The 20,792-nt window shown below is 35.4% G+C and overlaps 1 protein-coding gene across 2 annotated transcripts in view; it reads right to left on the minus strand.

Moving 5' to 3' along the window:
• Positions 1–11,493: 11,493 nt before the first annotated feature.
• LOC149555106 (DEA(D/H)-box RNA helicase family protein) overlaps positions 11,494–20,792 on the minus strand; it is a 144,845-nt gene continuing 135,546 nt past the window's right edge. Inside the window, exons 13-19 of one of the 2 annotated variants that reach the window (XM_089829110.1) lie at positions 17,603–17,721; positions 17,465–17,507; positions 17,239–17,340; positions 15,672–15,770; positions 15,452–15,541; positions 14,560–14,849; positions 11,494–12,084 (exon numbers count right to left, since the gene is read on the minus strand). In XM_089829110.1, the coding sequence (XP_089685236.1) occupies positions 12,066–12,084; positions 14,560–14,849; positions 15,452–15,541; positions 15,672–15,770; positions 17,239–17,340; positions 17,465–17,507; positions 17,603–17,721 (762 nt within the window). In that variant the 3' untranslated portion in view covers positions 11,494–12,065. Of the gene's footprint in view, positions 12,085–14,559; positions 14,850–15,451; positions 15,542–15,671; positions 15,774–17,238; positions 17,341–17,464; positions 17,508–17,602; positions 17,722–20,792 lie in introns of both variants that reach the window. The other variant, XM_089829109.1, reaches the window with a different exon arrangement.

The raw sequence follows: 20,792 nt of genomic DNA on the forward strand, positions 1-20,792 counted from the left end.
ATGAAGTTTCCCTTAAAGCCACTCCTAATAGGAAGTGGAAGAGGAGCAATGAATCAAAATATGTTTACTTGTTTCACCATGATTTCCACATAGATTACATACAAATTTAGTAGTTATACTAAGGAGAACTAGAATATCACTACTCAAAATCCTTCTAGAAAGAGCCAACCACAAAAATGATCCCACCTGAACAGTAGGACTTCTAGATCCCACAAAGTTCAAATCTTTTAGAACATGGAAGAAGATGATTTCTTTCAATAACTTGGTATCCATGTTTAACTGTGTAACTCCATGAGGAATAACTAGGGCTGTATGAGTTGATCTTGGGAGATGAATAACTCTCTACTTAAGAATCTAAGTCTAGTTTACCTATTCTTTCTCACCTTCAATTTGTTGACGATTCTACTATTGTGGGTCTTGCTAGGATCAAGGAAGCTAAGCCTTTCGACATACTCTGGATATTTATTTGGCAGCTTCGAGCCAAAAAGTTAATGAGAAGAAATCTTCCATTTACTTTTTTAACACTCTTGATCCTATTCAACAAAGGACTGTTGATATCCTGTGGTTTCAGATTGGGTCGCTTCCTTTCACTTATCTTGGCATCCCTATTGTCGTTTCTAGGCAACCATGTCTCTTCTGGAAAAAATTTATTACCAAGCTTCAAGATAAGGTAAATCATTAGACTCATATATGGCTTTCTACTACTGCTACTCTTCTTCAATCTATTATCCAAGCTCTTCCTACGTATCGAAGCATGGCTCAAGCTATTCATGTTTACTTTCTCAAGGAGTTTGATGCTCTTTCTTGACAATTCCTTTGGAGTGGTAATTTGCATAGTACTAAATGGAGTTTGATTAGCTGGGAGACTATTTGTAGGCCTAAAAAGGAAGGTTGTCTCGGTCTTCAATCAGCTCTCTTGAGTAGTCAAGCGTTGGGTGCTAATCTTTATTAGTGATGGTCTCTAGACAAAATCAACTTTTGGCTCGTATTATCACCCATAAATTTTTTTGTGGTGCTTATCATTGCTCTATTTCTGCACTTCCTTTTGCAGGTCGTGGATCGATGGTCTAGAATATCTGAAGATTGGTGTTGTGTTAGTCAAGAGAGGTATGTTCTAGATATGTAAGTGAGGTTCTCAGGCTTTGTTTTGGTCTGATGCTTGGGATGGATTCCCATCTATTTTATACATGTGCTCTCATCTTCAAACTCTTTGTGATTCTTTTCATGTTGTTGGATGGGATAAAGTGGCTCCATCCATCTATATTATACATGTGCCCTCATCTTCAAACTCTTTGTGATTCTTTTCATGTTGTTGGATGGGATAAAGTGGCTCATTAAAAAACTCCTTATCAATTGGGATCTGTTGTTGGTTACTGATGGAAGCACTCTTCTAATTGGCCTCTTGGAGGCATAGATGTGGATCATTGGGAGTTTTCTCATATTTTGGCCTCTAGGGAGTGTTTCTCTTTGCCAGGTCCAGATGTTTTGGCTTGGGGAGGTACCTTGTCTGGTAAACATCATGTCTCTGTTGGGTATCAGGAGATAACTAGACAATTATTTGGGGATGTTGAGGTCCCTTGGTGGAAGCAAGTTTAGAATAAAGTTTCTTGGTCCAATTACAATTTTTTCATGTGGCTAGTGGCTCACAATCGTTATCTTACGTGGGATAATCTTTGTAAACGTGGATTTCAAGGCCCCTCTTATTGTGTTTTGTATGGTAATGGGGAGGAATCTGTCTCCCATCTGATCTCCATTGCTCCCTTTCTACTCAACTATGGCACCTTCAGCGAAGTGCTTGGGGTTTCTCTTGTAGGCATGCTTCCTCTTTGCCTAAATTTTAGGTCCGCTTGGGTGGTACTCCCTCCAAGTCTTCTCCTCTCAGTGCTGGTTGGATTGTTGCCCAATCATTCATTCTCTGGAATATCAAGCTGGAGAGGAATCATTGAATCTTCTAAGATGTTCGGCTTGGTGTTATGCATCTTTGGTGGAAGATCTCACATTCTCTTCAAGAAACTATTCAAGTAAAGTGTGCGCTTGATGGGGGAATGGATCTAGTTGATCTTGCTATATGCAATTGCCTCAATTTTCATCTTCAGGACAGGGTTGCAACTCAAAGGTATTAAAGAGTGACCAAACAACCTTAGCAATAGAAGAAAGGTCAAGTCAATTGGGATGGGCATTGGACTCTTCCTTCCCATCGAGTTCTGAAAATTAACACTGATGGTTCTTCCCAGGGGAATCTAGGTCCTGCTGATATTAGGGGAGTGGCTCGTTGCAGTTCTAGTGACATTAAATTCTTTTTCTTAGTGCATAAGGGTGATTACACTAAGAATCTCATGGAGGCTCAAGCCATTTTATATGTTGTGGTACAGTGTTGTTTGCAGGGATGGCGCAAGATTATCTGTGAGTCTGACTCCCAAGTGGTGGTGAACTTGCTTTCCTCACAAGAGCTTGAGGATGTTAGTTGGAAATTGACCACTATTGTTAATTAGACTCTTCTCTTTTGTACCTCTCTTGAGTCTGTTAGGTTTACTTACATTCCTCATGAATGGAATAGAGTTGTTGATTGTTTAGCCAAATGGTCTTCCGGTCATGCTCTGGTCTGGAATATTATTGATAAGGGGCAACTTCTCTTTGAGATAGTGCAAGAATTTGATGAACTTGTTGCTCAAGATAGAGCTCCTTGTTGAGCTCTCCTTGTTGTAATCCTTTCTATCTTAATAAATTTTTACGCCTCTTTTTTCAACCAAAAAACAAAAGTCTAGTTTTTTATCCTCCAAAACGAGGTTGCTGAGAGATATTTTCATGATGTTTGTAGGTAATCATTGGTGTTTATGATATTCAAATATTATTTTAACTTTAAATCCCATAAAACACAACAAAATCTCCTTGGTTTTCTCCATTGAATCAATCAAACTAAGAGGAGGGATTTTCTTCCAGAAATCATCCCAGAAATTAGCTTTTCACCATGATATAAAATCTATGTAAGAAATGGATGAAACACCTCCCTGCATTTTATCATAATAAATTTCCATGTGGGAACCAAGATGGGCCTTAGATATGGAGAAAATTCTCTTGATAATGGTGTCATCTAGATACTAACTCTTTAGGATGTCAACCCACTTTAAATGAGGATTAGAGAGAAGAAGAAAAAAACCATACTAGCTTCACAGCCAACACCAAGTTTCTACATTCTAAAAATAGCTATGTGCTTTTCCAAGAGGCAATTCTACTTGGAATATATTTGAGGATGGGATCCCAAAAAGATCCTTTATTTCAACCTGAGAAATAGTATAATACCAAGATAAGTATTGGGGATAGGCTCCATATTAAACCCAAAGACTTTGAGATGTCTATTTAATTAGAGAAGAAAAATTTGTGAAGAAAATTTAGACTTAACACCATTGTATCTCTAACCTGAACTAATGCAATAGTTGTCTAAAGTTTTATTGATGGCACAAGCTTCTCTCAAGATGGATTACCCAAACAATAAAGTATCATTAGCAAATATGGTGTGTGTTACACTAATATCTGAATTTGATATTATAATCCTTCTTCATAAAATTTTAATTGTGGATTGCAACTATGGGCTGACTTAAAGCATTTTCCGCGATTATAAAAACATATGGAGGCATTGGGTCTCTTTGCCTAAAACCCTAACATAAATTTTTTAAAAACACATTTTATACCATTGATGATAACTAGGAATTTACACCTATGGGAGAAGCCAAATTTTAACATTGCTTAGCAAAGGAAAGTCATGTCCACTCTATCATATGCCTTGAGCATATCAAGTTTAATGAGCATTGTCTACATTTTATGAAACTTGATTGTATGAATAGTCTTTGATCTACAAAGGCCCACTTCGTCATCTCCTTTCCAACCACAAACCATTTTCTCCTACGAAATGATTTTGGCAATTACAAGCAATATTCTTCTAGCTATTGCCTTTTAGCAACTTTTGTACATTAAGTTGCAAAGAGAGACGGGTGTCAAGTGAACAAATCAAAGAGGCTCATTTGTTTTGGGAATGAGAAGAAGTACAATGTTGTTGGCATGTTCCAACATAACCCCACTCTTCATGGACCCTTTTAATGTTGCCCAAACCTCTGAGGTAATGAAATCCTAGCATTTTTGAAAGAATAACAGAGAAAAAACATCTATTGTATGGGCCTTATCTATTCCCATTCGGAGGACCATAGAGAAAATTTCATCAATTTATAAGGATTTGAAGAGAGCATCATTGTCCATTTATAAGGAGAGAAAAGGCATGAGAATTAAGGTTGGTAATGCTAGCAATTTTGAACAATCTAATCCTTGTTGATGTGATAATGCTAGTGTTAACATCACTACATTGAGTGATGAGTCTTATTTGACCCTTTGTGACATAAACTATGACCATTCGCCAATGCATTACTTTTGTTATGCTTCCTTATGGTTAGTTGTGCTCGAGAATGGAGATCTTTACATGCATGTGAAAATGGTTTATATTTTTACTAATGTATTGCCTTCCTTTTCTAATTGGTACAAGTGGGTCCTAGATTTATTGAATCCTCTCATCCAGAGTAAGATCAAGCTCTTATTTTGTGTTGAAGGCTTTTTCATTACACCTTTTGCCTCTTCAAAGGACATGCATCGGGTGTTTGGTGATAGGTTATGGACATGGAGATACCACTCTCTCAGTAAAGCCTTGGACTTATCTCTTTCAATCGCCTCCCTAAACCTTTCAATGTATTTGACTTTTGAATCTTTCTCTTCAGTTCTAGGAGTGTGTCTTATATTCGTCCTCTATGATGGAGTCTTGTTATTGACCTTCTATGAGGGAATCTTGTGATTAACCTCTATGAAGTCATTCTATACTTTCTCATATTCTAGTGGACATTAATATCTCCAAACCTCTTGTGAGTGTGTAAGATAGGCCTTGGTCTTAACCACTTGAATGTGATATTATCATCTTCGTATGTAGAATATACATTCACATCAAACAAATGGTCTCTATCTACCCACTCTCGAACACAAAGATACAACAATATGGTGGAGAAATATCCTCGAAGATCACTTGATCATTTGAATCTTCATGCTTCAAAGAACAACAATATGGTAGAGGAAGATCCACGAAGATCACTTGACTATTTGAATCTTCATGCTTCAAACTCTCTAGTTGATTTTAGATCATAGTTCCTATTAGGGTGATAAGTCATCTCAATATGTCGTACATTCTCCTCATGTTCCCTTGAGAGTTCTCAAGAGTGTTTCTCATATGAATGGTGTGACTACCTAGTCCAGCTTCTACTATTCCATCAACATATATTGGTGAGTTATAACAACCTTTTTCTTGGATTGCTTCATTAGATATTCCATCAACTTTGACTCAAGTTTTGCAAATTCCTCGAATGATTTTTAGTCAATAATTAAAGTGTAAGAATCAATTCAACCATATTTATAAGGAGATACATACTATTTTTCATGCACTCAAACCATGGAGGACATATCTAATGCAATGGTCCTTCAAAATAAAATCATAATAACCAAAATATTTTTTTGGGACTAAGATTATCTTTTGAATTGCAACAAATGAATAGCTAAGATATTGGTGTGTGACTTTGAGATTATATACAAAAAGGGAAATAAAAATATTATCATTGATGTAAATATCCATAAAGGATGAAAAACAAATGAAGCTTTATCATGTGTCATTTTGATATTCCGAGTGGATTGGGTAGTAGAAGCTGTAGTAGAGTGTGAAAATGATGTTGCTACAAGTAATCTCCTTCAGTAAATACAAAGTGGTTTGAGTAGTTTAGATAAGTTTTCTTGGAGTCAAGATTCTTTGTGGTACAAAGAGAAATTATACATATCAATGATTTCGCTATCAAATAAAACATTCACACATAACCTTACGAATATCCAATTGGTGGTCATTCAAAATTTTTGAAGACACCATTCAGTAGTCAAGGCTTCTTTTGGGAAAACTAAAGGGGGGTGCTCAAAAATACGTGGTTGAATGTTTAGCTTGTCAAAGAAATAAAAGGGAGAGTCTATGTGTGGCTACCTTAACTCCTTATTAAGTCAATATCATTATATTGTTATTTAGATATTTAACTTAGACTTGAACCTATATAGTCATATCTAGGTCTAAGTAGGGTATATGTTACAAGTAGTAAATCTTATGTAAGTGTGTTCTCATTAGAGATATTAGGAGGCTTACATTGTTAAATTGGCTTGTTACGCTTAGCTATTACAAAAAAAAATGCATGTTTTAAATCATCTTTGTCATTTGTAAAGTAATTTCACTACAAAGCTTGAGCTCCTTTCTTATGCCAAAAGTTGCTTCATTACAACTTTTGCCCCTCCAAAGGACATGCATTTGGTGTAAGTGACAAGTTAAGTATATGGTGTAGTGCCTCTCGTGTTTGCAGTCTAAACCTTGTTATATTTTGTTTCAAGAGATATTGGATACTCATGTTAGGTTACTTTTGAGATGGCATGAGGGTCGAATGTTATAATACTCTGATTTCAGTATCATAGATCCTATACTACTATATTGTTCAGTTTATCATATTTGCATGCTGATGCCATTTTGAGATGACAATAGGTCTATGATGATATGTGGTTATTTGGTATTTGGACATATCTTTGATTCTGTTATGTGATGGATTTTATGCTATGAATATTTACTTCATTCTTGTTTCATTATGTTTTATGCGAACATGAGTGATGTAAATGGATTACATCAGTATAATTGAGTAAATGGTTAAATTAAGTATTTAATGCATTTATTGCTTTGGGTATGATATTATATGCAATTGCACTTGATCATGTGTTTTAGTGTGCAGGATTTATATCCCTGGCAATGGCACATGGAGTTAGTGATTCAGCTATTCATTTTACCAATGTCGTCCACGTATGGTCGATGTATCTTTTAAAATGTTTAAATTAAACCCTTCAGTGATTTGTTAAATCCATACTCAATTGCATTATGTGACTAGACATGTGAAAGTTTTTGTGCATTTAGAGGTTCACATTGTCGCGAACGTTGTTAAGGAAATTTCTGTGATTTTGGATTCTTGGGCTTTGTTTATTTGATTTTTAATTTCTGGTTACTTTGTCATAGATGAATTCCAATTACTTAGAAGAGCATGTTTTTGTTTGGTAGATTCGGAGTCTAGCTAGTCTAACTGGCTATTTACCCTAATTGATAATTGACTCGAAAAGTGAATAAGTATTGAAAGAGGAATTTAATTCCTCACTTCTCACTTTTGCAATTTGGAAAACTGAGAGCTATTTCTGAAATCTTTTTCTAAAGGATTGGTTTTATGTTCGTTGTGAGAGCTACAGGCGTGGGATCTTAGTGAGGACGGACATGTTGGATCCAACTCAAGGAGACCTTGCTTTGCCATCATTTTCAGTCGTATCTGGGGATTATTTAGTTTACCTGGCCGTTTTCTGTTTTAGCCCTTTTTGACTATCAAGTAGGGCTCTCTTGTTTTCAAGTTTCAGCTCCATTTTTGGTTTCGTTTCTGGTAGTTGTTTGTTTGGAGGTTAATAACTAGTGTTCCCCTCCGTTTTTGCTTGCTTGTTCTGCCCAATTGGTCGGGTGTGAACGTTTCCCCAATTTTTTGTATGAAGGTTTGGGTTTTCGCACCATTATGCTAGTCGTTTTTGCATATGGTGTTCGAACCCAAATTTTATTGGATTTTTGAGGCTTTTGTGCCCTAAGACCAAATCAATTTTAATTTCAAAGTTTTCCAATTTTGGGGGTTTTACCTCGTTTTGTGTGCCACCCTATTTTCTTGAGTTTTCCTAGCATGATGTTGGTTGTCGACCTAGATCATCTGTTTGGATGTCAGTCAAACCATTATTCCATGTTTATGTTGCATTGGGATGTGTGTTGCACTCGTCCTCCCGAGCTTGATTTCAGTTGAGTGATATTTTACTTGTATTCCCATCCAGTCCTTATGATCTTCATGATGGTGATGTGCCACACACGAGTACATGCACGTACATTTGTCAGGTGACTTGCAAGGCCTGATCTTCTGTGGTTTTCTGGAAGTATGATCATTTGGGGTTGTGTTGGGAATATGCATGCCTATGGGCACTCATCGTTGGATGAGCATGGGTAGGGTAGGGTAGCTTTTCATGGAGGGGGCCTTCTTTTTCCGCAACCTGGTGACCATTCCCAAGGGTTGGCATGCACAAGTTTTAAGTGATAATTAAATAAAACACTAGGTGGTAATAAAACTTAAGATAATAAAATGTGAGTGAGATCTTTTTGTTGGGGAGTGAGTCTGCATGATCTAAGCTTGGGCTTTCTGATGCCGAGCGACTCTCCATGCAGCGAGCCCCTGCATAGTTGCCCACTAAGTGTCTAACCAGGACCTGTAGTACTTGCATTATCTCATGATCTTGGTTTCAATCATCATTACTATCTGGCGTGAGTGTTAGCCGTGGACGTTTTTTTTGTGTGTTTATGGTTCAATCATTATCTCCATCAGCACGACAAAAGTGGACCTACAAGTTTCACATGGTTGGGAGGCATAGCTACATATACCATTACTAAGGACCAATGTACAAAGATGATCTATTGTCCTAGTGTGACCGTTGTTGGATGTTTTCACTTGGTACTTTAGATTCTGGAGTATGCTTTCTTATGATTTATGCTTTCATTGGAATGCTTAGATATCATGTTTAGATTATGTCAGTTTATTGACGCATTCCCTTATTATGATGTTTATCATATGATTAGATGATGTGATTCGATTAGTTGGAGTATCTTTTGCTTTTCGATTAGCATGTGAGATTTATTGTTTTTATGATGTTATTACACTTTAGTAGTGACGCCCTTAGAAGACAACTCCAATTATCTAGTTGGCAATTGGGATGTTACGCACAAGGGATGGCTAGGACCTTCAAGGTTTCATGATGCTATTAGGATTGGAACGAACCATGCACTTAGCTTGTTATTTTAGTACATTGCAATGTTGCTTTCAATTCTTTCCCTCCACTACTATGTTAGATGGTTAAATGCAGTTTTCGTCTTGCGGTTTAATGTTCGAGTGTCTATACCTCGATATGTGGATCCAGTACTCCCCAATGTGGAGGTTCTATCTCTTCTTCTACCTTTCTAAATGTTCATTGGAGCATTCTTGCTTGTTTTGGGTGATTGTGTTCCAGCATTGGGCGACACTTATAAAGTGTCGCACACCCAATGGAGAAATATCGTGTAATACTAGAAAGTATCGCATGTCTTAAGGAGAAATGTCATGCGATATTGGAAAGTATTGCACGCCCATTGACGAAAGGTCGTACGATACTTATGAAGTATCACACGGCTTCAGGAGAAGTGTCGCCCAGACCCTGAAAGAATCGCACGCCTTCTTTAGAAAGGTTGTACAATACTGGAATGTATCACACAATGTTGAAATAAGTATCACTTGGGTCTTGGAAAAACCTATCTGAGCAGACCGCAAGCACTTTTCGAGTTGACTAGAAGCTTTGGAGAGGTGTTTTGGCTACCCTCTACGATGTTCTTGAATACCTTGGAATTACATTTTGATTTTGAAATGTTTCGAATTCGAAATCATTTGTGTCCTTCCGTGGTTTGTCATTTTGGTCGGTAGTGGCATTTGGAGATCTGTTGATGTTTGGATGCTTGTTTAGTCTTTCGGTGTGATCTTTGCAATCCTCATATGTTGCATGTCATGTGCCTCTATACTTGTTTTTAAAAGAAATTATCTTGGCTTATATTTATCCTTGTTCCAAGGATTTTTAGGTAGGGCACTACATATGGAGCGACAATTCTATCGAAAAAGTCTTCGACTTCTCCTTCAGCCCCTTCATTGAACCTCTCAATGTTAGGCTTGTGTGCATGCAGCTTCTAAATCTTCTTCATTTGTATGAACATTCCTACAACTGGCATCTACAAGGAAATCTTGTTATTGGCCTTCTTTATGGAATCTAGGTATTTGCCCTCCAGAAGTCACTTAACATTTCCTCATGTCCTAATGGACATTGATATTCAATATTGGGAAATAGGCCTTGGACTTAATTTCTTGAGTTTGAGGATCTCTACTTCATATCTATAATGCGCATTTACATCAAACACTTGATCACTACTTGCTCACTCTCCCATCAAAAAGATCTAACACGGTGACTTGACCATTAGACTATTCAGATTTCATGCTATCTAGTTTATTCTAGGTGATGGTTCTACTCACGAGGACAAGTCTACCATTAGGCAAATGGTTGGGAGGAGATATTCATATGCTCCTATTTAAATATCAACACCACCCTATATCTTGAGTAGATGTTTGTCGACCAGAAACCTTCAAGCTGACCTTAAGAAAAAGCATGGTTGAGGAATATGTAATTTTGTATAGGTGGCAGGTAATGGGCTACATTCAAAAATCCTGGAGATCATTCCTCATATATTCAACTTCGTAAAAAGCTTATGACATCATGGTTTGCCCAAGTTTTGAATCATTGTGTGGTTCAAATGCAATAGACAAATGTTTCTAATCATAAAGAATTTATCACAAATTACTTAGATTTCAAAAAATTATAAAATAGCTTTAGACCAAAACCTCAATACAAAGCACTGATTGAAATTTCATTTATCTATCATAAAGTGACCCAACTACCAAAGTACATCAAAATAATAATCATATAGTCGGCTTCTAATATCTTCTAATTTCTAAATTATAGTAGCCAACATTAGTGATCTGGGTTGCATGCTAAAAGTACTCGTACAGGCCACATGGATACATACTAGCACAATGGCATATCCAACTTGCCTTCCCATCAGATCCTCATAACAAGACTCGTAACATAAGTCAAATAACCTGACACCATTATCATTTAAGTTATATTGTGGCAGTGTCAAAATGTCATGAAAACCATCATTATTTATGACTCACGCACCCAACAATATATTCAAGGCAACATAAGGTCAAAGATTTCAATTCAGACATAGTTGTTAGGTGGAAAATTAAATATGTTGCTCATGTGATATCTACACACATTCATACATATAAACAGGTATAATAAAACCCTACAGCAAATAGAACAGCATTGGCAGTAACTCATCTGTAAACCAGACTCTTGCGTTGCGCCTTATTTGTTGTTTATGTTCTTTTCATTGGTCTATTAATTCATGTTTAGAACAGATACCAAATTTATATTATAGAAACTAAGAAATCAGGTAAACCCTCACTTGCCAACAATAAATTTTGCAATAAGGATTTAGTCCGACTAAAATTTCATGCATACACAATTACAAAACTATAATCGATACTGATTCCTAGTGCAAACTTCGATGATGAAATAGATATGTGCAAAATCTGATTCTAATGCCACATACACATTTTACCTATATATGTAGAAGACATGAAAACTTGCAATCACATGCAATATCTATATAAACTGTACTCCCCTTAAGATGTGAAAAATGAAGCAGTTTCAAGAAGCAAATTCACAATTTAACATTCAGGAGGATTTCACAAGCCCATACAATTCTCTATTGATACACTCAAATTATCAAAGTTGGTAATTATTACAAAATTTCTGGTAAACATACAAAAAGTTGTAATTTTACAACTTCAAGAAAATGGATGCTTCCTACCCTACTATGTTAAGAAATTTCTGCAAGACACAATCACAGAGTACAGTTATGTGATGAGCTTTCAAATCAAGGTGAAGCTCAAATATATTCCATCGGCATTGAACCATTTAAGAAGAAAGAATGGCTGAACCATGATTATACATGAGAGAGATGTGTGTTCTCAGCAGAATGCCTAATTACAAATTATATATGGTGTATGATCATGCTGAATTACAAACTTTGCACTCAGTGGCATGAAATGCAAGTCACTATTGCATGTCTTCTTTTTCAGGCCACTAAATTATGAGGAAAGTACTCTAACCACCATCAGTAATTGCAACGCAGGGAAAATTAGCTCCCTCCAAGTACATGCTGTTAAAGGTGTAGAAAGATATTTGAAGCTACCACATAAGCAAGTTCCTACAAAATTGGGGACACAGATGTCCACTCCAGTCTTTCAAAATGTCTATTTTCGCCGCTTGTACCTGTACAAATCAACCAAATTACAGCTGTTAAGATATGGCTGTAGGAGTAGAATGAAATTCTAGAATGATAGAAGACAATCAATAAGCTCTGTATAAATCCGCAGCTCAAATAAAATAGCCATAGAATGATTGTATCTTATGATGGACAATCGAACAATATTTGTCATCTTGATAAATAAATAAAGATGCAAATGGTAGATAAATGAAATTGCCAATAAAAGATGACCGGCTGCATAAACAAACCCAATAACCCATATATAATCCACGAAATGACACAATCACGTAAGCAAGGAATAACATTAATTGCTAAAACAATAAATCAAAGGACAAGAAACACTACTAACAAACTTCAAACTCAAGGATTAACACGACAAAATGTAAATTATGAAATATATAAAGAAAAGTATTGGAGTACTGTACTAAATTAAACTTAAATTGAAAACCTATGTTCTATGAATCAATGGTGTGTTTAGGTTCAACAGTATTAAATTTCTGTATCCTGATCTGTGAAGACAATAATTCAAAATTGTGTGATTGATAACTAAGAGATTTCAAAAGTTAAAGCAGCTAACATGTATTACACAAGCAGCATGGGCTGAGCAAATATCAAGGGCAGTAACTTTGAGCAAGCCCTTTAGAAAATAACCCAATTACCCTGATAATTAAAAACCATTACCTCAAATTTTCATGATAAGGAGCGTGATTTTATTTGATAGTTGAGTGGTGAAACCTAATGACGAGTATATAGGATGGCTGACATCCCTAAGAAATCATTTCCAAGGTGCACAAAATGGCTTCACAAAAACAGAAGAAAAAGAAAAAGAAAGACTACCAACTATGCTACTAACATCATGTTCTCACCCAAATAAAACTCAATAAATACCATTGATAAGAGGCAGAAATTGAAGTGGATATTTTGTTTGCAATCTTCATTTCAAGGAGGTATTCTCTAAGCAGCATATCATGCAATCTAAGCACATTAGGATGCTCTTTGTTGTGCTTTCTGGGATCAATAATAATTTACAAAACTCTGTAACTGGAGTCCTATCCATCTTCTATCCAGATTGTTTTGTAGGTCCTACAATGTCATGTGGAAACCTTCAACACAATGCTTGTGAATGTAGGCAACTTTTGCTCTAACTTGAAAAGGGGCTCACCACCCCTTTCTAATGGGACGTCAATGCCTAAACCAACTTATCAGGAGCAATTGATTTACATGCTTTGATGCTTCACTTACACTCATTGATTGCATGACAATCCTCAGCTCCTCCCAGCTTATTTGTATAGGGATGCTCTCAACAATGGTTCATTGACTCTAATGTTCTTGGGTAAACAATTCATCTTTGTTTGTTGGTTTGTCTACTTGGTCAAAGAGCTCAGTCCACACTTTGCCAAGCAAGGGTAAGTGTCTGGCTATCTCTTGCTACTCCTTACTCGTATGGTTTCTCAAAGAGGAGACATTTGAGTTGTAGTTCTGATTTTGGCTTGCACTCTAACTTCGACTTACACTCTAACATCGACTTACACTATGACTGACATTGTTCTTGGGAAAAACTCCAACCTGGAATCAAATAAGAATGCTTTCCTCAAGGTCTGCTTGTAAGTTTCCCCTCCTCTCTCTTCAGTTGAGATCCTTATGGGTCAGCTTATCTCTTGTTCTATTTTATCACCATTTTTTGATAGCTTACTAATTTTGTGTATTTTACGCATGTGCATCACTAAAAAGTTAAAACAATAGAAACTTCAAAATTCAGAATTCCAACAACATTTGTGCTTAGAGAAAAATGGAAACATTAAGAAATGATCTGTTTTGTTGAAGGGGAGACTTTTAGTTTATGCTCCAACTGTTTATTTCTCTTCTTTTTAAGTCCTACCAGGTGTATGGGTTTATCAGCTAGACACTCCCATTTTGGAAGCATGTATACAAAACCAGGGTATGTAGTAGCAGCATACAGAACATACACAAGTGCATTTTTTCCTCAGAAATCACAACAGTTATTGTTACATATATATATAAGTAGTCCTGCTATAAGTTTCCAAACCACAGCAATTGCTTATAAGAGTATAGTAAACTAATTAGCCAAAAAACAGCTGTTTCCAAACAATTTTGAAAAGGAATTCAGCATGTAAAATTTCTACATTTAAAGGCAAGAGGCAGACAAATTTTGATTAAAATCCCTCACCTGAATTGTCAAAAAGAGACATTAACTAAAAGGGGCATATTAACTGAAGCACACATCAACTATAGAGTTTCAATGGCATGCCAAACTGTTCAAAAATAATGCAATACAAGACTGATTTGCATAACCAAGTCCTATTTTCCACTGTGTGCTAAAAGAAAAATGGCACATTGTACAACATCAAGGAAAACAACATCAATATGGATACATGTACCCATCTTCTTAAAAATAAATCTTCAAATACAATGAGAACATAAGCTCTGATACCTTACCAAAAATAAATAAACTAACGTACCTTGACTTGCTTTTGAATGCCTTTGTTGACTTCTTTTTCCCTCCACTTAATTGCAAGCCACGTGAGGTACTATGTGTTTGCTTTTTGGCACTCATGTCATTTTGGAAGAGTTCTTCCATTTCTCCTTTTCTTCCTTTGTCCCTCCGAGGTTTCTTCTTCATAGAAGGATCTTTCTTGATGAATTTACCAGCTTCTCGTGCCTTGTCCGTGGCCTTAGCAGATTTTGCTCGCCTATATGCCAATTCAACAACAGACATTCCAGCCTTCTTTCCACTACCTTTCTTAGTCCTCTACAACAGGATAATAATCAATAAAATGCCCAAAACGTATCCCCGAAAAAGAAAAGCATTCATTTTGCCAACATTCAAAAGGGAAATCAATCCAGAGAATCATCATTTAACATATTCACATTTTTCCAAATTGGGCATGTTTCAAACATGAAGCTACAACAATGAGTATCTTGAATGCCAGGAAAAAATTACAGGTGAAAGAAAAGGTCAAAAATATTTGTTAAAACATTTCTTTGAATGTCTTTTCTTGCCCAAGTTATGTATATTAAGTAGGATAATAGTCAAAAAAATGCCCAAAATCTACCCCCACTAATTACAAACACCCCAAAAAGATATTTTTCATTCATATTGACAACATTAAAAAGGGAAATCAATCCAGAGAATTACCCTTTAACATTTTGCATTTTTTTAAGTCAGGCATGTTTCAAACATCAAGCTAAAACAATAAGTATCTTAAATGCTAGGAAAGAATTACAAGTGAGAGCAAAGATCGAAGATATTTGTTATAGAACATTTCATGAAATGTCTTTTCCTGCCCAAGTTATGTATGTGTAGACTGAGAAGTTGAGAACAGAGTTAAAACATATAGAAGAAAGGTAAACCTGTTCTTCTTCAGAATTATTTGGATCATCTTCTTCTAACACAGCACGGGCAGCTTCTAATTTTCGACGTTTCTTTCGTGGTAGATTTCTCTGCCAAACGAAAGGTGATGTAAACAAGTAGATAGAAAATGTTGAAAGCATTTAATCCACCAAAAGAAAGAATGCACCCTTTGTTCCTTAGAAAGGTGGAAAATTATAAAGCTGTATCCAGGGCTCATACCTCACGTTCAATTCGTCGCTTTTCTTTTCTTTTCATCTCATCTGCCTCTTCCAGACTAGTTACAATTTTACCAGCAGAGGGCTCTGCATTACTTGAAGCCTGCTATGATCATCAACTATATAATGGTCAAGATTCGCACCCAAAAAATAATTCAATCCATGGTGAATAATGCTGAATATTAAGAACAATCATAAAATAGTACTAAAAGGGCAATGGTTGGTAGAAATTGTGCAAAACAAGGAAGTTAGTATTTGCAAGAATAATCTAAATTGAGAAGGTGGAACCTATATGTGCCTATAAAACATTATGAAAACTCAAAAAATGGCAGAAAATTTAGCTAAAATGATCCAAAAATAAGTGTTTCAAATTCTAAGGATGCTAGCAACTAAGATAATGCAAAAGTTCAGACAGTGGCAGTAAACTTTCCAAAACTATCATTATGAATTGTCAAAAGTCACCAGGAAAAGTAATGCTAGATGAACAGAATAAGGGCATATTAGCTCAATGTTTGTGAATTCTAAATGTAGGAAATTATCCATAGACAATAAAATAAATTGAATTATGGATCGATTACTACAAGAATTGAAACTCTGGGTAAGATGATGGAGAAGCCATGTATGAAAACCTAGAGCACACCTAAAATTCACAAATAAATTTTGACATAATAAACAAGGTGAAGATATCATTTGAGAGAATACGTTAGTTGTACAAAATTAAAAGGGTCCCTCCTACAAATAAAGTCTGACAAGCACACGATATTTGAACAAGTTTACTCTGCAATAAAGAAAATTGCAATCGTCAGCACCGGACAAATAATGAATTTTATTTAAGAGATGAGCACTGTCAACAACAGTAAAGGAAGATTTTCCTGGTACCTAGCACCAATCAATGGTAAGCAGATACATAATGATATCTGACCAGGAAAATGTTTTACCGGATATCCTCTTAAACATAAAAGTCAACTTGTTTGATTACATAAAATTAAACTCCAATATACTAGTAGTATGTTTTGAGACAAAGCTGTAGCAGTTACAAGACAACATAGAAATCATAAGCACTCTTAAGTATCAGTTCAAAGCAAGAGTAAGAGATTAGTCCTGCTCGTGAAAGATTATACATGAGATCCTTCTATGTAGTGAAGATATCAAATTTATACATGATGGTGAATGTTCTATGCATGTTTTACTAGAAGATAAATAATTTTATATGAATTTCTATGCATGTTTTACTAGAAGGTATATACAATTTTCTGTACAATAAACCTGAATTTGTTCTAAATCATCAAAACGATTCATTCACCTAAGAATTCATAAAAAATAGTCACATTAATATAAGGGCTCTCAGTTTATACAGGACTCTAATCTATATTGTGATCGTTTAAGGGCTAAAAAAAATTTTAAAAACATTAAACTAAGCAGCTGCAGGAAAAACATTCTAAACATAGCTGTCTGCTAGCATTGTTTCAATCTCCATTCACTGATATACATAATGCATACACCAGATATCCCAAAAAAAATTCACTCGAAACAGGAAGCAGCAATAACAACAAAAATTATTCAAAAATCACCTTAGATGCTTTTGAAAGAAGTTTCTTGTCTCTTTCTGATTCAAACCATGTTCTTTTAGGACGTGAATGAATTTCATCCTTATGCTCCATCATGTTTTGTGCCTGCAGTATTCTCATGAAAAGAAACAAAAAGCATAAACTTAGGCCCTCACTTCGAAAGAAAGTGCTTTAATGCATGTAGTTACATGTAGACATGCAGGTTTACTACAATATGAACGTAAAATACCTTATTAACTTCCATCTCTGCTTTCCTAAGTGCTCTCTCTTCCCTGCAATGAAAAAAGAAGTTAAAGGTATCAATCTCTATTTAACTAACATGAAACAATTGCAAGTTTGGCATCACGACAAGGTTGAATTTTGCAACCTTTCTTCTTCAATGATCACAGCCACATGCTCTTCCATCTCTTCAATAGCCTTAGACCACTTGTCAATGGACTGTGCTGCAACTACCCTGCTGAGGAGCCTAGAATCATTCCTTTTTGCCTGTAACACACCAAAAATAAGTTAGAAACAACAAATAACGCACAATAGTAAGAAAACAGATTCACGCATTATGGCATTTGTAATACATATACAACTAGTATATGCTGTTTCAACCCAAGACTCTGTGTCCTTATTGAGGACATACAGATAGTCTTCTTTATAGAATATACACTAGTCAATTGAGACATAAATTTGAGCATTTTCGGGTAAAAATTACCACAAATATAAGTTTTTGCCTTTACACGAAAGTCAAAGAATCCAACCTTATGCTCCACAGAGTTTTGGAGATGGGGCAGCTATTAGAAAAATTCTCCAATTTTTATATGGAGAGAAATTTAAAATATGCATACCATAACATTGATAAAGCATTCATCATAGACATTATTAGACTTAAATTGAGATTTCACATGTGAATCAAGAAAAAAAAATTTAAAAATTCAAATGCTTTCATTGTAAATATATGGCATACATATAGCAAAAATGCCCGAGGGCTCATATTAAAATGTAAATATTATAACTAAACTACCAAACAGTTATCATAGAAGTCCGTAATAATATATAACTGTCCATAATCAATAGATGGAAGGTCTTATAGTCAATAAATTAAGTTTGACCACTTGCTGCTCTTCTCCTTTGTGAATGTGAAAATGAGTTTATTTTTCTTCCTTTTGGTTAGTTTATGCTTAGATTAAGTTTTTGAATTTTTAAATGTGGTTTAGGTGTCCTTGTGGACCAGCCAGACTTCTTTTTCAAATTTAAAAATGTCTTTTCTTTGTTTTCGTACTAGCAGTCCAAAACTGGCTTGGGCCATAAGGGATGGCCAGAAGTACCTCGGACGGGTAGGGGACTTCTCATCGTCTCCTAAGTCCCCAACCAATTTCAGGGCCATTTCAGGGACCATTTCTGTAGGGGACTTCTAGTCGTCTCCTACGTCCGCAACCAATTAAAGGGCCATTTCGGGGACCGTTTCCAAATTTTGCAGAAAAGGGTACGAGGGGGGGCACGGGAAAATGACAGCCCCGCATCTCCATACTGTACTGAGGATGGAAGCGAGTCAAAATTTCCAAGGGATGTGTCCCTTGGAACATAGATCCAACTCCATTTGGTGGATTACGTGTCTTCTACAATTAAGCATTATGCTATTAACAGCTATGTGTTAATATCATGAGTAGTTGTTTACAAAACATCACCTGTGTACTTAATTGTCCACATGTAACTAATTGTACATGGGCAATGCTCACACAGGGAACCACCTCCCAAGAAGGCAACCTAAGTACTATGCATGTGTGCTTGAGTGCAGAATGTTCCCTAAGAATTTTCCTTCTTAGCCTGCTACCCCATTTTAGATGTGCCTTATGGCCCAAGATATAAAATGTTCAAACTACTAGGATTCAAATACTCAATAGTTGGAAATGAAAATGAAATAATATAGAGAGCTACAATACACAACACATCCAAAAAGAGTTAAAAACAGCCGATAAATTATTAATTTTAAAATTATAAATTTTAAAGTTACAAAGATGGTGGCCATCTCCCAAGAATATTTCAAAAGACTAAACAGCTTTAGTGGGACATTTCTTTTTATAAAGTTGTCTTGAAAAGATCTTTGTATATCCATTATATTCACCAACACAAGAACAAAATAATAATGATAATACATACAATCCTACTCCCAACTGAAAACAAATCAGCATACAATTCCTTAGAATGATATATTGTTGTGACAAGGATTTTAATGGTGCAATCCTCCATGCCTTAATGAGGTAACATGATAATCCATTTACATTAATCAAGGTTGCAAGGAGATGTGTCCCCAGGCCTCTGGAACACGCTTTCTGCACCAAGGATGTGGTTGGGAATGTTCTCGCAAGCAAGAGACAACCTACTCAATCTCTGAACATATCCAGACATGCCCAGTCAAAAGTACAAAAAAACTAAAACAACACCCAATGAAATAGAAAGAAAGCACACACAATGAATGTTAGGGGGAAATGACCATAAAAGGAAAACAACAGAATTACAAAGCATGCGACAGAAGAATAGCAAAGAGGAACAACAAAAGTTGTATCACTAGAAGTACAAGTAGATTTATCATTTAATAGATCAAAACAACACATAAAACCCCAAAAGAATGCTCATAAAAATTCTCGTTGTTCTACTGGATTTTCCTGTCCACAAATGCACACGCATAAGGTATTGAGTGCACAATATTAATCATTAGGATATTAAATATTTAGATTTTAATTTTTAGGTTTTTCTTTTTGTTTTAAACTATGTCAATTCTTTAGTTAAATTTATTATTATTCAAATATACTAAAAGTTCAATAATTTAAAAATATGATTTTTAAAAATATTATATATCATATTATTCTATTTTTAAGGATTTCATACTTATATTTTAAAAAATTAAATTCATGGGGCAAATTTAATTATGATTTTTCTATCTATTAAAGTATTTTGTCTATCCTTAATAGTAGCTATGTTCACAACATTAACATTTGCAAATTAAAACTTTCCAATTACCCTTATCTCTGTGCATCCCAGACATAAATAATACATATTCATCTAGGTAACCAATCATACTGAAGCTACCTCTTTTCAAATAGTGTAACACAAAGATTAAATAGCCCTAACAGTTACAAGGAAGATGACAGGACATAGAAATCAAAATGGTTGATGGTTGCAGCATAAAAAAGCAAACCTCCAGTCTTATTCTTGAAAATAACCTGCTTTGTATATGTGGGAGTATTCGCTTTTGAGTTTCCACAAGTAATTCATAAAAGCTAGCATTTCCTAAAAGACTACTATTCAACAAAGCATTATTTTTACTAATTTCTCAAACAGGATTGAATCCAATAATCTACTATGACTAGATGATTTACAGCAAAAACAAAAAGTATGGCCATTGACATCTTATTTGAACTTTAAAATGAAATGCTCCCTAGGGACACATCCCAAGGCAAATATAACCATGTCTCTGTAGGAGACATTTTGGGAACACATCAAATTGTAGGATATGTCCCTACCCCATTCATTATTTAGTGAAAAAGCAGAAATGTCCCCAATACAAA

The sequence above is a fragment of the Cupressus sempervirens genome, chromosome 5 (genome assembly GCF_028749045.1).
Source record: "Cupressus sempervirens isolate cs-2001-9-10 chromosome 5, ASM2874904v1, whole genome shotgun sequence".
Lineage (NCBI taxonomy): Eukaryota > Viridiplantae > Streptophyta > Pinopsida > Cupressales > Cupressaceae > Cupressus > Cupressus sempervirens.